This window comes from Heterobasidion irregulare (assembly GCF_000320585.1).
Source record: "Heterobasidion irregulare TC 32-1 unplaced genomic scaffold scaffold_02, whole genome shotgun sequence".
NCBI lineage: Eukaryota > Fungi > Basidiomycota > Agaricomycetes > Russulales > Bondarzewiaceae > Heterobasidion > Heterobasidion irregulare.
Window position 1 is genome coordinate 437,577 of NW_009258198.1, and position 13,711 is coordinate 451,287.

The 13,711-nt window shown below is 60.3% G+C and overlaps 6 protein-coding genes across 6 annotated transcripts; 4 read left to right on the forward strand and 2 right to left on the reverse strand.

The window, feature by feature from the left end:
* HETIRDRAFT_101092 (uncharacterized protein) lies at window positions 1-219 on the forward strand (the record flags this gene model as incomplete). The annotated part of the gene is made up of 2 exons (XM_009543738.1): window positions 1-108; window positions 166-219. 2 exons carry the CDS (start codon window positions 1-3, stop codon window positions 217-219), a joined length of 162 nt encoding a protein of 53 aa, XP_009542033.1.
* Window positions 220-3,112: 2,893 nt separating this feature from the next.
* hmg1 (high mobility group containing protein 1) lies at window positions 3,113-5,081 on the forward strand. Its single transcript, XM_009543739.1, has 2 exons — window positions 3,113-4,331; window positions 4,389-5,081. The coding sequence occupies exons 1-2, from the start codon at window positions 3,366-3,368 to the stop codon at window positions 4,863-4,865; spliced, it is 1,443 nt and encodes a 480-aa protein (XP_009542034.1). The 5' UTR covers window positions 3,113-3,365; the 3' UTR covers window positions 4,866-5,081.
* Window positions 5,082-5,953: 872 nt separating this feature from the next.
* HETIRDRAFT_168573 (uncharacterized protein) lies at window positions 5,954-6,145 on the reverse strand (the record flags this gene model as incomplete). Its single annotated transcript, XM_009543740.1, has 1 exon — window positions 5,954-6,145. One exon carries the CDS (start codon window positions 6,143-6,145, stop codon window positions 5,954-5,956), a length of 192 nt encoding a protein of 63 aa, XP_009542035.1.
* A 211-nt stretch (window positions 6,146-6,356) lies between these two features.
* Window positions 6,357-8,467, forward strand: HETIRDRAFT_237329 (uncharacterized protein; the record flags this gene model as incomplete). Its single annotated transcript, XM_009543741.2, has 7 exons — window positions 6,357-6,587; window positions 6,652-6,720; window positions 6,786-6,890; window positions 6,957-7,302; window positions 7,353-7,473; window positions 7,527-7,678; window positions 7,746-8,467. Coding segments are annotated over 7 exons (1,746 nt in total), but the record flags the coding sequence as incomplete, so codon positions are not given.
* A 405-nt stretch (window positions 8,468-8,872) lies between these two features.
* On the reverse strand, window positions 8,873-10,207 carry HETIRDRAFT_448364 (uncharacterized protein; the record flags this gene model as incomplete). Its single annotated transcript, XM_009543742.1, has 1 exon — window positions 8,873-10,207. One exon carries the CDS (start codon window positions 10,205-10,207, stop codon window positions 8,873-8,875), a length of 1,335 nt encoding a protein of 444 aa, XP_009542037.1.
* Window positions 10,208-12,222: 2,015 nt separating this feature from the next.
* Window positions 12,223-12,797, forward strand: HETIRDRAFT_244249 (uncharacterized protein; the record flags this gene model as incomplete). The annotated part of the gene is made up of 3 exons (XM_009543743.1): window positions 12,223-12,304; window positions 12,397-12,590; window positions 12,738-12,797. Coding segments are annotated over 3 exons (336 nt in total), but the record flags the coding sequence as incomplete, so codon positions are not given.
* Window positions 12,798-13,711: the final 914 nt, after the last annotated feature.

Below are 13,711 nucleotides of genomic sequence, written 5' to 3' on the forward strand. Positions count from 1 at the left end.
ATGCGCCAAGAGAGCCCGACTCGCAGCGGAAATCGACAGCAATGGCTCCAAGTCGATCTTCCGTTCGACGGACTTGTCCCCGTGTCGGGCGTCCGAGTCGGAATGCAGGTAACTGTGGAATGAACTTCAGCCTCCTCATTGAATCTCTTCCGCGTTCTAACGCAGGATACGATCGAGGAGGAATGCTTCGGGCTTCGGGCCTCGGGCTTCGGGCTTTAAGATTTTTTTTTGCTGATTTCCTCATGTTTTTTCATGCATACGTCATAGCGCACGTGATGGCCGTGAGCGTTTTCCCTGGCGATCGTACAGGAATGTATCGCCATGGCCTTGCCTTGAGCTTGAATATCACGACATGACGCGTCTTCATTTCAGTGCTCTCAGCAAACAATGTAGTTGCTATTCTTAACCTTTCGCAAAAACCATGTTATCCTTGATCATTTATTGACCGAAGACTCGATACTGAACCAAGATCTCAGGTACGCATTGTTGTGGACTCGTATCGCCACTGAGAAGATCCTGCCCATCTTCCGCGCTTGTGTACCAAGACATCTAGCTCGGATCTCCTCAGGTGGTCAGCGCGTCAGCCTCCATCTTCATCGATATTCATCCAACACATATCGCCCAAATTAGCATGGACAGGCAACTTGTAACTCGAGCTGCGCTTGAAATATTTAATACCCGCTACGCGTCAGAATCGATAGACATCAGTCGAATGCCCTCAAACAGCCTCAAGGATGTTCTACGTGCAGGTGCGATACTTTCGTCAACCATATGCGCCTGACCAGGCTCACCCTGTGTTTGGGGCTGCGGAGCTGGTGTAAGAGGTACGCACGAGGATAACAAGCATGATCTCACGGAATGCCGGATTTCTTCCGGTGATTATGGTTACTTGTTCTCGTACCGGAGCATCATTGAGCAGTCTCTGTCGTGCCTCCCTTTGGGCCGGCTAACCTTTGGGCTTTTCTCCTCATGCTCACAACTACTTAGGTACTTGGGTGCCGCGTGTTCGGGCGTCTTCTGCTACCTCCCGCCATTTGCTGGGATTCCATGAATCTCATTGGCCTAGGCTCAGCAGAACAGGAAGCCTCTAATGAGCCTTTGTGAGCCCTTATTTCATTACCGTCTTCTTACGCAAGCAGAACTCAATGGATCTGACCCTATCTAACCTTGATTACTTATTGACCGGTTTTTCGTATTCAACGTTTCGGATGGCACCCTGGCCACCCTATGGCACCTCGATATCGTATTTCATATCTCAGTGCTTCGTTTATTCCAAGCTGCACCCCTTTATCGGCTGACAGTTCGGCTCTCTTCGGATTAGGCGTGCCACTGCTGTTGGTGCGTGCGCCAGCTCGTCTTACTGCTGCATTTCATGTGACAAACGATGGCCGAGGCCGAGGTCAATCCACAGTCTCATTTATTGCTGCTTCACCGTTCGTATTCATTGCGTCCCGGACAGAACCGTCGCTTTGGTTGAATTTAGCTTCGAAAATCAATATTCATACATACCGTCGACTTCAAGCCTCAGCTCGACGCTCAAATCCTTACCTAGATCTGTGTATCATCATAGGCACCTTTGAACCTAATAATCGCTCAGGGCCCGGCTCGGGGCTTCACTCGGGGCTTACCTGGGCTTACTAAATCACCCCGGACAGTGTCTAGGCGGTTCCCGCCGGCACGCGGCTTCCTAGGCAAAGCCGCGGTTTCCGAGAGAAGACATCTTCGGGTGGAATACTGATATGGTAGGTGTGAGCCTCGTGGTCGACCGCAGCCGTCGACCTAGCCCTTCTTCCCCTTTTCTTGCCCTTTTCTTTTTCTTTTTCTTTTTTCTTTTCTTTTTCTTCTGTCTCCCCCTCTCCCTGCTTCTCCATTACGACAGCGCACCAGATTTGAAGGCTGCACGATTTATTATTATTTGTTATGCTTGCCGAGGCCAGAGCATCTTGAAGACTTCTTATTAGATCGTGCCTCAGTACTGGCTTGATGCTAGCAATCCCTAGCAAACGATTGATCAAGCCATCTGTTCATATCAAGTGGTATTGGATGTACACGAGCAGGCAAACAAACCCTGTCCTGTCCTGAAGAAGCGCAGGACATTTTTCGTAACGCTGCGTGTTAGCCTGCGTGGTAGCTGCGATATGGTGCCTTCATTATTCGCCTTCTAGATTGTGAAAAGAATTCCAGTGTCTGTCGCGTGCACGGCATTCAACCCAGACGGACTTCTAATTATTCTCCGCTATTGGCTGGGATACTGTTCACTCCAGGGTTCTAGCCTGCCGACGCTGTCCACTAGATTCTGAGACCTTGCAGGTGATTGATCTTTATGCCCCATTTTTCTATATATTTTCCGGATATCGCCTCAGGCCATGATGGCGCAAGGTCTGAGCGAGATACGAAAGGATACGAAGACCACAGCATTCGCAGGAGTTGTATACCGGAGGCTTGACACGACTTACCTAGGGCGGGTAAGTACAGACATGGATTCCAGGAACAGCGGATGCGGGCCCGATCCAGCATCCTGAGCCACTGACAGAGGCGATTAGGTTTGTACACATAAGCGTGCGTTCATTCGCCGTCCTATGACGAATGCCTGGTACATGTTTGCACCGCAGGATATGCTTGCGGAACCCCTAAAATCACAAGAAGCGGTATGGGCCACATGAGATAAATCCTACCGAAAAATCCTGAATCATGGTTCTGCATTCAGCATATGATACCGCGGTGACCTCTGGCGAACCGCGTCGGCTAGTCAGGAATCGATTGGGCACTGCCCAATGGTTCATGGTCACCCTAAATTCTTGCGGTGTATGATGGTAGAGCCCCGTGTCTGGAGGACGTCGAGGAGCAGGGGGCCAAGGGCAGCTTACGCTCAACGTCCGAGCAGTGCGGCGTCGATCACGAAACCGCTCCAGCCATGTTGACGGAACCTTTTCTCCCAAAAAGCAGTAGCATACCCGATCATGCACAGATCCCGAGGCACTGGTGTGAATGTTCTAACTACAATACCCCGGTCCGTCGTTGAATGGGCACGGTTCATAGCTCAGTCCAAAACCGTAAACTTATAGTAAGCTGCTTTAAACGGGAGGGGATTGGGCGTTGAATAGGAGGTTGTAAGGGGCGGGCCAATGAGCAACTTACTACCAGGAGAGGGTAGAGGGCGATCACGATGATCGAGTGGCCACGAGATGTGGCACGCCGGCGGATCTCGATGTTAGTTGCCGGACACAATGGAGCGGAGGGCGAAACAAGATATGGGCAAAAATCAAATCGCTCACTGGGCGAAATCCAGATTGAACGCCGCTATTTAACAGTCCTGCCTGCCCTCTCTCCTCACACCTTTCCGCTGGCCCATACCACCGATAGTCATGTCTGCCTACGAAGAGACTGGTATGATTTTCGGATGGACACCCTCACCCTCGTCCTCATCCTCGACGTCCCCTTCGACCTCACCTGATTTCCGCCATGCACACGACCTTCCTACCATCGAGCCACTGGGCAAGCCTAGTTCCCAGCATCGTTACATCCCTCACACGCGTCCATCCCGATCTGTATCGTTCGGTTCCTATCGGTCTGCTCAGTCCCCCGGCTATTCCACAGACACTACCCCGCCCAGCTCCACCCTGACCTCGTCCGATCGACGCGCCATCCGCAACCGCATGCGCAATCCGGCGTGGGTTCCTCGCCCGCGCAACGCGTTTATCATATTCCGGTGCGAGTACGCCTCCAAGCATGCCAAACATGGCTCCTCGTCAGGTGCCACTTCTGCCACTGCTACCGACACGACTCTGTCCAAGCGCGCAGGTGAGGCGTGGAAGAGGTTGTCTGATGAAGAGCATGAGCACTACAAGGCACTCGCTGATGCTGAGAAGCTCGATCACGCTCTCCGGAACCCTGACTATCGCTTCAATCCATCCCGCAATCGTACCCAGGCAACGGGTGTCGAGCGTCGCACCAATGGCAAGCGCCAGGGGATGGACCGTTGTGCGAAGGTAGCTCGGCTCATCATGCAGGAGAAGTTGGGTGGCAGTCAGCAAGCGGAATTCCATGATTGTGAGGGCAGTGTCGAGGCTTCCTCTCCTGAGGGAAGTCAGACGCAGGACGACGATCCATCACCCCCCATTCTGAGCCGACAGCGATCGGCCTCTTCCCCATTCCCCCATTCCTATCTACAGAAAGATAGCCCAACCACCCCTGACGCCACATCGTTCTCAACTGTACAGTCCTGGGCGGAGAACGAGGCCCATGGAGCCGTGCAGCGCCCATATACAGACGAATACTCTCCCTACGTCGAGAATCAGCAGACTGCGTCATATCCAAGTGTGGACGTGCAGGTCAGCCAATTCCTCAAATTCTGATTGACACATGTCGCTAACGCTCGCACCTTCTAGGAAGCGTATGCGATGTCGTTCGACATGTCGCAGAGCGTCTACCCGTCTGGAGGTTATCCATCTGTTCCATACGACTTGTCGTACCCGAACGATGCCTATTCCACGAGCCTCGACGCAATGAATCTGCAACTCGCCAATTGGAATTACAGCGATAGTCCAAAGGAGTCGTCCTTCACTCCCTCAGATAGCACTTCTGTGGCAACGCCGCAATCCGACGAAATGGGATTGGCCCTCGCTTACCCCTCCGCGTTCAACGATTCGCCACCACAGTCGCAGCAAAACTCGTATTTCAGCGATAACGCATCGACATTGGGTGCTGATGCCTCGCAGACGATGTGGATGGAGAGTGGCTATGATCTCCAGTCATATTCCCTCGCCCTGGATAGAACGCCGGTCTTGAGTGAGACTCAGGAGCCGTATGACCTTCATGCAGCAGATAACGTTAGATTTGAAGATTTTTTCCACACGTCCTTGTAGGGTCCTCCACTTCTCCACTCACCTATATCGCTGTTCTTGTACTGTTTGATCCTGCTTTGGACTTTCATTGTCTTTCTACCGTCCTTTCGCTCCTTTTACCTTGTCCTGTTTGTGTCACGTTTGCTTCGATCGTCTGGATCGACTGTAGCAGTAGTCAAAAATACGGTTCTCTCATCGTACTCCTGGTACCAATGTAGTATGTTTATTTCTTGCTTTTTCTCTGTGGATCGTCCTGAGCGCTATAGTTTATTACTATTAGGAACTCTGACTAGGCATGCGCTATCCTGGCCTAGCGTCGGCGGTGTTCCGGTCCTGGGACGAGACAGCCACCGGGGGTAGTACCTGTCCCACATTTGTCATCGAGCTCGATCGGATGTCAAGGACATGAATGGCGATCAGAGAGATGAGAGCCAGCTTTGGAATGGAGCGCGGAATAGCGTCACCAATTGCGAGTAGAACCGAGCTTGAAGCGCGAGGTGCGGGGCCGAGGGGTGCGGGGCCGAAAGGTGTTACGGAGGTCGGAGAGCACTAGCAAGGAATTTCTTTTTTGTCCTCAGTACCGACGAGTGCCGAGTGCTTGAGCTTCTAGGTAGAGCACATTGATTGCGATATGGGATCGTGTTCTCCGAGATTACTGAAGAGATTGGTGGCGCGTGGCCAACGATTAACTGCAGTGCACGAAAGAGGATGAATCATCGTCAATGCTATGCTCCGGGCGTGCCCCTGGAGCTAAGGGATCAAGTGCTCAGGCTTCGCTTAGCTGTGTTCGACACAATAAGGGAGGTACGCACGAGATGCCCAACGTGAGACCATCAATATGGTGATGCTCTGACTGTGAACCGCAGCGGTGCTGAGGCCTGTATCTCCGGGTTCCGCGTAACGACCCGGACAGGTATTCTTCAGGCGTTGTCACTGGGAGATCACCAGAACATGCGACAGCTGAGCCTTGGCGCCTCAAAAACAGTTAGTACGGGATGCGAGCGCACGAGGAGTAACTCACGGTGTCACCCTTTTTGACTTTCTTACCAGGTGGCGGCTGTTTGGTCCATTCTACCTTAGTAATGGCTCGGAATCCGTTCAGAACAGCGTCATTGAACGTATCGCATGATGCGAGTATTGTGTAGAGACCTCAGACCGTGGAGGCCCGAGGGCACGATTGAAGTTGTATCCGCGATGTTCGAGAATGGAGGACAGATCTCTGCGCTATGCACGGTGCTGAGAGGATTGACCCCAACAATAAAAACGCTTGTCACGGTAGAGACAGATAGACACGGATCCATGATGTAGATAGAACAGGAGCACGGCAACACAGTCCAAATCGGGCTACTCATCCTTCTGTACTTACGTAACAAAATACCAGTCCTTACGGTGCGCCTCATCCCTGTAAAAGTCCGAGTCGTACAAATCGTTTGGTCTTCGATTCAATTCTCGCCTTTGGTTTTTGTGCTCTAGCACCCGTACTCCTGTGGACGACTCATGGCGAGCTCGCCTTTACCAGTGCTTCTGCCGCCAGAGGTCATCCGCGTGCCACAACCAGCCAGTTTCTCTGAATGGACGCCAAAGAGCTATTTGAACGCACCGCAGGCTCCACCCATGGACGACGCGAAAAGCCATGATTTAGAAATGGCGGCTGCGAGGCAGATGATGGATGGAAAGGCGCTCAAGAAGACGCGACCGCGGCGGACGGTGGACTATGCTGGGGGCATGGGCCGTTGGAACCTGGTGAGCACAGAGTTCATGTGCCTACACCTTTCCATGGCGCTCACAGCGAGCATATCTCTGCCAGTTGCGCAAGATCCAACCGAGCCCGAGATATGTCCCATATTTGAGGCCAAGTCCACCTTATATAGTCGATGTACGGTGTATTCCTCCAATGCGATTCGACAACTTGAAGCATCGACTGAATGGGCGGTATTACAGCTCCTTCCTCCCAAGGCGTACCCAGACAACGCCTCCACCTCGCTGTGCACCAAATTCGTCCACACATCCACCAACAAAATCAGATGCCCCGTCAATGTCGTAGTGGTCCGTCGCAGCTCTCGAGAGACGCCTATCGAGGGCATGCATCGATGGCTTACCCTCTTTTGACAGTGGACGCCAGAAGGGAGGCGGATTCTGACGGGATCCACGAGCGGCGAGTTCACGCTCTGGAACGGGCTGACGTTCAACTTCGAGACCATCTTGCAGGCGCACGACAATGCGATTCGCGCGATGCAGTTCACGCACTCTGGCGCATATCTGGCGTCCGCAGACCAGAGCGGCATCATCAAGTACTTTCAGCCCAACATGAACAACCTGACTGCGTGGCAGGGCCATCGCGAGGCCATCCGCGGTCTCAGCTTCAGCCCGGACGACAACCGTTTCGCGACCGCAAGCGACGATTCGACGCTCTGCATCTGGTCGTTTGAGGAAAGCCGGAGAGAGAGAGTTCTCACGGGTATTTGCATTCGTCGACGGTCAAGTGCACGTCCTAATCGGCATCTCTAGGACACGGGTGGGACGTCAAGTGCGTCGAATGGCATCCTACCAAAGGGCTCCTAGTCTCTGGGAGCAAGGATAACCAGATCAAATTCTGGGATCCGCGAACGGGGACCTCGCTCACCACCTTGTGAGTCGCACACATTCGGCGTGTCCGCATTATAAATGATGCAACGGTGTCAGACACCAACACAAGAACACCATCCAAGCCCTCGCCTGGTCGCCCAACGGGAACCTCGTCGCCAGCGCGTCCCGAGACCAGACCACCCGCGTGTTCGACATCCGCGCGATGAAGGAATTCTGCATCCTCCGCGGGCACAAAAAAGAAGTCTGCTGTGAGCTCCTTTCCTCCCCCCCCTCCCCTCGTCCACTGCCCGCGCGCTCATCGCCCCGCCTCCCCAGCGGTCACATGGCACCCCGTGCACCCGCTCCTCGTCACGGGCGGCTCCGAAGGCTCGCTGCTGCACTGGGACCTCTCCCTGCCGGACCCCGCGCTCCCACAGACGCTCTCGCAGCCGCGCGCGACGCTCTCACAGGCGCACGACTCGAACGTGTGGGCGCTCGTGTTCCACCCGCTCGGGCACCTCCTCGTGAGCGCCTCCAACGACCACACGACGCGCTTCTGGTCGCGCGAGCGCCCCGGCGACGCGTCCTCCGTGTTTTCGGGCGGCGGGGAGAAGCCGCCCGCCGTCGTCGACACGAGCCAGCAGGACGAGGAGGAGGCGATGGTGCCCGGGTTCGGCGGCGGCTGGTGGGCGAAGGACGAGGAGCCGCAGGGGTTCGGGCTGGGCCCGCCGGGCGCCGACGGGCCGTACGGGCAGCGCAACGGGTTCGGGCCCGGCGGTGGCGGCGGCGGCGGGGGGCAGAACGGCGGGCAGAACGGCGCAGAGGACGAGTTTGTGCTCCCCGGGCTCGGCGGCGGCGCGGAGGGCGCCGGGACGTTCGCGTTGGGGCGCCAGAGCGGGCCGCTGCCGCCGCAGGAGGACGTGTTTGGGGGGGACGCGCCGACGGGCCACGTTTATCATGGTGGCGGGGGTGGGCCCGGAGAGGAGGACTGGCAGCAGCCGCGCCGGGGCGGGGGCAATCGGGGACAGAGGTGGGGTCCGCGGAGGGGGCGGTATTGACGGCGCCCGCGTGCCTGCTGTTCTCTCTCGCCCTGTGTAGTGTGTATGCCTGAACTGCGAGCGGGCGAGAAGCACTTTCATGTATCGTTTATTATACTGCCGCGCTGTCTACATTATATAGGACCAAAAAAAGCTCTAAACACAACACGTTCGCTATTGCACACAGAACGCGACGAAGTCCTAGCGCGTTCGCGTCGACGCGCTCAAAGACCGCGTGCGATCCGTCCAGCAAGACGCGCGGCGTGAACGACACACATCGGATGCCCGTCTCGTCGGTGCCCGGCGCGCGCTACTTACGTTCTGGTTTTCCTAGTCTGTGGCGCGGAGGGGCGAGTGGGCGCCCGACGAGTCGAGGCCGGCCACACAGAGTGTAGAACTGCTCCGGTCCTGCTCCCTGCTGCGTTTCTAGCGAGGCCCGCCGCCGCCGCCGCCGCCGCCGCCGCCGCCGCCGCCGCCGCCATCGTCGTCGGTGCTGCGTATACGTAATGCGATGCGATGAGCAGCGGCCTGCAGCGGCTGGCGTTGGGCGTCGAGGGTGGGAGGAGCGCAGAGGCAGGAGCGCAAATTCAGAGTGGACGGCCTGGCGGGGCTTGGCGGGGCGCGGGGCGCCGGACGCCGGACGCGCGCAGCTGAGCGGGATGGAGCGCTGACGGAGCTTGGGCCTTCGAGAGCATGTCCCCTCGACAGCATGTACCCTCGATAGCATGTCCCTTCGAGAGCACGGGTCTCAGGGAAGCGACCCGCGCAAGACTCGAAGTGCTCTCGCACTGGAGACGGACCGACGTTCGAGGCGCCGTCGGGCGCGGGCGCCCCGGTGCGGCGCTGGATGGCTGAACGAGGCTGTATCTGTGTACTCGTGTGCGTGCGGCTGTATGTGATGGTGGGATCCGGGGTTGGGTGGTGTTTGTGGTTATAGCAGTTATATAGCACGGCACGGGGCAGACGGCAGGGGGCAGGGGGCATGGGGCAGCGGGCTGCGGGCCGGCGCGGAGTGTGCCGTGTCGTGTCGCGCTGTGTCGTATCGAGTCGAGTGGAGTCGTATTGAATTGTTTCGTATCGTCGTCGAGTCAAGTCGAGTCGAGTCGTATCGTATCGTGGCGTATCGCGCTGTATCGTCGCCGTATCGAGTTGCATCGTATCGTATCGTATCGTATCGTATCGTATCGCGCCGGCGCAGCTCGAAGAGCGCCAGAGATAGGTCGATAAGTGCCGCACTGCTTGTCGTCCGAAGCTCGTCGTCCGAAGCTGGGAGTCCACAGCTGGAAGCTGGAAGTCCGCAGCTGGAAGTCCGCAGCTAAAAGTCCGAAGGCGAAAGGCGAAAGGAAAGCTCGGGCGGGCGGGGGCAGTGCGGGCGGATCGGCGCAGATAAGGGCTGGGCTGGGCTGGGACCTGTATCAGGTAGTGGATACGAGGTGGGCGCGTAAGGGCGCGTACGTGCACCACGCGCAATGGCCCGGGGCACGTCATGGGAGATGAGCGTAGAGGCGAGTCAATGGCTGTATTTGAGATCGGGGGCGCGTGGCTGCGCCTTGGCCGGCGTCGGCGTTTGTTTTTTTGAGTTTTTTTTCGAATTTGGATTTTGATTTTGGATTTTGATTTTGCGATTGCGATTGCGATTGCGTTGGGCAGGATTTGTCGGAGGGTGGTGAACGAGGCTGGGATACTGCTGGGACCGCTGGGTCGCGGGGATGCGGGGCGCGGGGGAGAGCCGGGGGCCTCGGCCGGAAGCGTGCGATGCATCGGGAGTTGCTCCGGGTGTCACGCGAGGTCACAGGGCCCGAGGGGGAGCGTGACCGAGTCAGCCTCTGCTCTTCCATGTCTTCGCCCTCGTCGTCCTCGCTGCCCTCGTCGTCGTCGTCGCAGCCGTCGCAGCCGTCGCAGCCGTAGACCGCAGATGCTGCTCTCGTCGTCGTCCCCGTCGCCCCCGCCCCCGCCCTCACGCTACGACTTCCTCGCATCGCCCCCGAGCACGTCTCCTCCACCACACCCACACCCGCACCCGCACTCGCACCCGCACTCCTCGCCGTCGTCCCCGCGCGCCTCGACCCCCGCCTACGCCTCCTTCTCCGCCTTCGGGCCACCCTCCCCATCGACGACCCCGACGATCCCCGCGCCGCAGCCCACCGCCCCGTTCTCAAAGACCGCCGCGTTCTTCGCAGCCCCTGTCGCGGCCTCCCCCCCGTCGCACCTCTCCGCCTCGTCCGCCTCCTCACCCTCCAAGACCGCCGCATTCTTCGCCCGCCCCGTGCGCGCACCCTCGCCGATCCCGACTCCGACCCCGCTCTCAAGACGCACCAGCGTTGCAGATAGAGCCGGCGGCGGCAGCGAGTTTGACGCGGGTGCTGCCGCCGCCGAGGACGTGCCGACCAGTGCCGCGGCTTCCGTTTCCCACTCCCCACACTCCCCGCCGTCCGCGTCCCCCACGCCCTCGCGCTCCGCCTCCCTCCTCTCCACCTCCACCTCCACCTCCACCTCCGCATCGACCTCGTCCCCGTCCACCCCCTCCCGCACCCTCTCCTTCTTCTCCTCCTACTCGTACTCTTTCACCGCGGGCCCTACGCCCCCGCCCTCCCTCCCCTCGCTCTCCCGCGACAACTCCACCTCCTCCACATGTGCCTCGCACCGCTCCGCACGCCGCGGCGGAGAGGGCAGCAGCGCCCGCTCCCGCACGGAAGACTTCTTCGCCCCGCCCGCAGCACACGCGCCAAAGCCGACCCCGCCCACGAGCCTCCGCTCCGCCTCGCCCTCGCGCTCCCTCTCCCTCTCGCTCTCCGAGCGCGCGTCCGCGTCCGCGTCTCACGCCGCGCACGACGCGCACGAGGCGCTCTCGGACACGGACGACGCGCCGCGGCACAAGACGCGCCTCCCGCCCCTCGCGCGTTTGTTTCCCTCGCGCTACGCGTCCATCGCGCCAAGCCGCGCGGGCGCGTTCGAGTACGAGCGGCGCGCGTTTGAGCACGACGACGGCGAGGGCGATCACAGCGATCACAGCTACCACGACGATCACGACGACGACGACGACACTGGCGCCGCGGCGCCCGTATCGCGCCGGCGCCGACGGACGAGCCTCTTGGCGATCCGCGCGGACGGCGAGCGCGGCGCGTCGAGCGCGACGCCGACTCTGCACGCGCCGATGAACATCCCGCGCGAGGCGCACATCGCCGCTGCCGCCGGCGTCGTGCCCGACGGCGGGCTCGACGCGCCCCTGCTGGCGGACGCGGGGGGGCTCGGCGCGGGGAGCGTGATTCGCGCGGGGGCGGGGAGCGTGTTCCCCGAAGCGGCGGGCGCGCGCGCGTACGAGCTCGTGCGTCCCATCGGGACGGGGGCATTTAGCTGCGTTTGGTTGGGGAGGGAGGTGGGCGGTGCGGAGGCGGAGGTGGGCGGTGCGGATGGCGGTGCGGGGGCGGAGGCGGGGGGGAGGCTGGTGGCTGTGAAGATGATCGCGCGCGCGCGCGGGGGACGGGGGCGGGGAGACCGCGCGAGGGCGAGTTTTTTGCGGGAGGCCGAGGTGCTCAAGGTGCGTCTTTTGCTCGCCTCTCCTCCGACCCTCCGCTCACGCACGCACGCACGCACACGCGCACCAGCGCCTCTCCGCCCCCGCGCACGCCCCCACCCACCCCTCCCTGCCCGCTCTCCACGCCGCGCTCTCGCTCGCGACGCACCACGCGCTCGTGCTCGAGCACGTACCCGGCGGCGAGCTCTTCGACGCCGTCAACGCAGACGCGCAGCACGCGCGCCTCGGCGCGCGCGTGCTGCGCAGGATATGGGCGGAGCTCGTCGGCGTCGTGGGGTGGATGCATCAGCGGGGGGTGGTCCATAGGGATCTGAAGCTAGAGAGTGCGTCCCCGCCCTCTTTCCTCTTTCCTCTTTCCTCTCTCCTCTTTCCTTTCCTTCCTCCTGTCCTGACATGAGACGCGCGCGCGCGACAGACATCCTGCTCACCACGAACCCGCTCCTCCCGCCCGCGCCCGCGCCCGCGCCCGCGTCCGCGGTCGCGCCGCTCGTGAAGCTCACGGACTTTGGGCTCGCGCGCGCGATCGACCCGCGCGATCCGTGGCTGACGACGCGCTGCGGGTCCGAGTCGTACGCCGCGCCGGAGTTGTTGGCCGCGGGGACGTATGGCGTGTCGGGTGCGCCGGGTGTGTCGGGTGCGTCGGGTGCGCCGGGCGTGTCGGGGGTTTCGGGCGAGTGGGGTGCTGGTGCCGGTGCTGGTGCTGGTGCTGGTGGGGATGGCGCGGCGGCGGGAGAGGCGGTGACGCCGCGCCGGGAGGGCACGTACGACGGGCGGGAGACGGACGCGTGGGCGCTTGGCGTGGTGTTGTTTGCGCTCGCGTCGCGGAGGCTGCCGTTTGAGCCGCCTGCTGGTGCGGGTGCGGGCGCGGGTGCGGGGAGGGAGGGGAGGGCGGCGCGGAGGGCGTGGTTGATGCGGATCGCGCGCGGGGAGTATGCGTGGCCGGAGGATGGGGACGCGCGCGGGGGCGGGGGCGGGGGCGAAGAGCCGCCGTCGCCGACGGGCGCGGAGAGGGGGCATGCGGACGGCGACGCGCAAGCCGAAGCCGAAGCTGAAGCCGCAGCCGAGGGCGCGGAGGCGGCGGAGGAGCGGATCCGGGGGACGGGGCTGGCGCGGATCGCGGGCGTGCGGCGGCTGGTTGCGCGCCTGCTCGTGCGGGACCCGTGCAAGCGCGCGCGGGTCGGCGAGCTGTGGGACGAGCCGTGGATGCGGGGCCCGACGGGCGAGTAGCCGCGCGCGCGTCCGCTTGGCTTGGTTCTGGGATGCGGTGCGTTCGTTCGCTCGTCGGAGCGTATATAGCATACATTCATATATAGATACGTACATACATAACATATACGTACGCCCCGCACTCCCGCACTCCCGCACTCCCGTCTCCTGCCGCCGTCCTGCGCTGTCCCTCTCTCTCTCTCCTTCTTGCGTTTTTCGTGTCGTGTCGGTCATCGGTCTCTTGGTATTTTCTGTTTCGTCGTTTCTGTTTCTGTTGTTGTTGTTGTTGTTGTTGTTGCTGTTGTTGTTGTTTAATGATCCTGTAGCCGCCCTGTAGTAGCCCGTAGTAGCCCGTAGTAGCCCGCAGTAGCCCGCAGTAGCCCGCAGTAGCCCGTCTCTGTACGCGTCCGCGTCCGCGGTAGAATAGACTCCGTGTACCACCGTACGCTTATTATTTATGAACACGAGGACGAGCGCCGGGCGCAGTCGAGGCGGGAGCTTGAGCAGAGGGCGAGGGCGAGGGC

What these genes read in the sequence shown, in the direction of transcription:
- hmg1 (XM_009543739.1), top strand. Translation starts at nt 3,366, where the DNA reads ATGTCTGCCTACGAAGAGACTGGTATGATTTTCGGATGGACACCCTCA. An exon ending in ATCCAAGTGTGGACGTGCAG is followed by an intron (nt 4,332 to 4,388) that starts GTCAGCCAATTC and finishes CGCACCTTCTAG; the next exon opens with GAAGCGTATGCGATGTCGTT.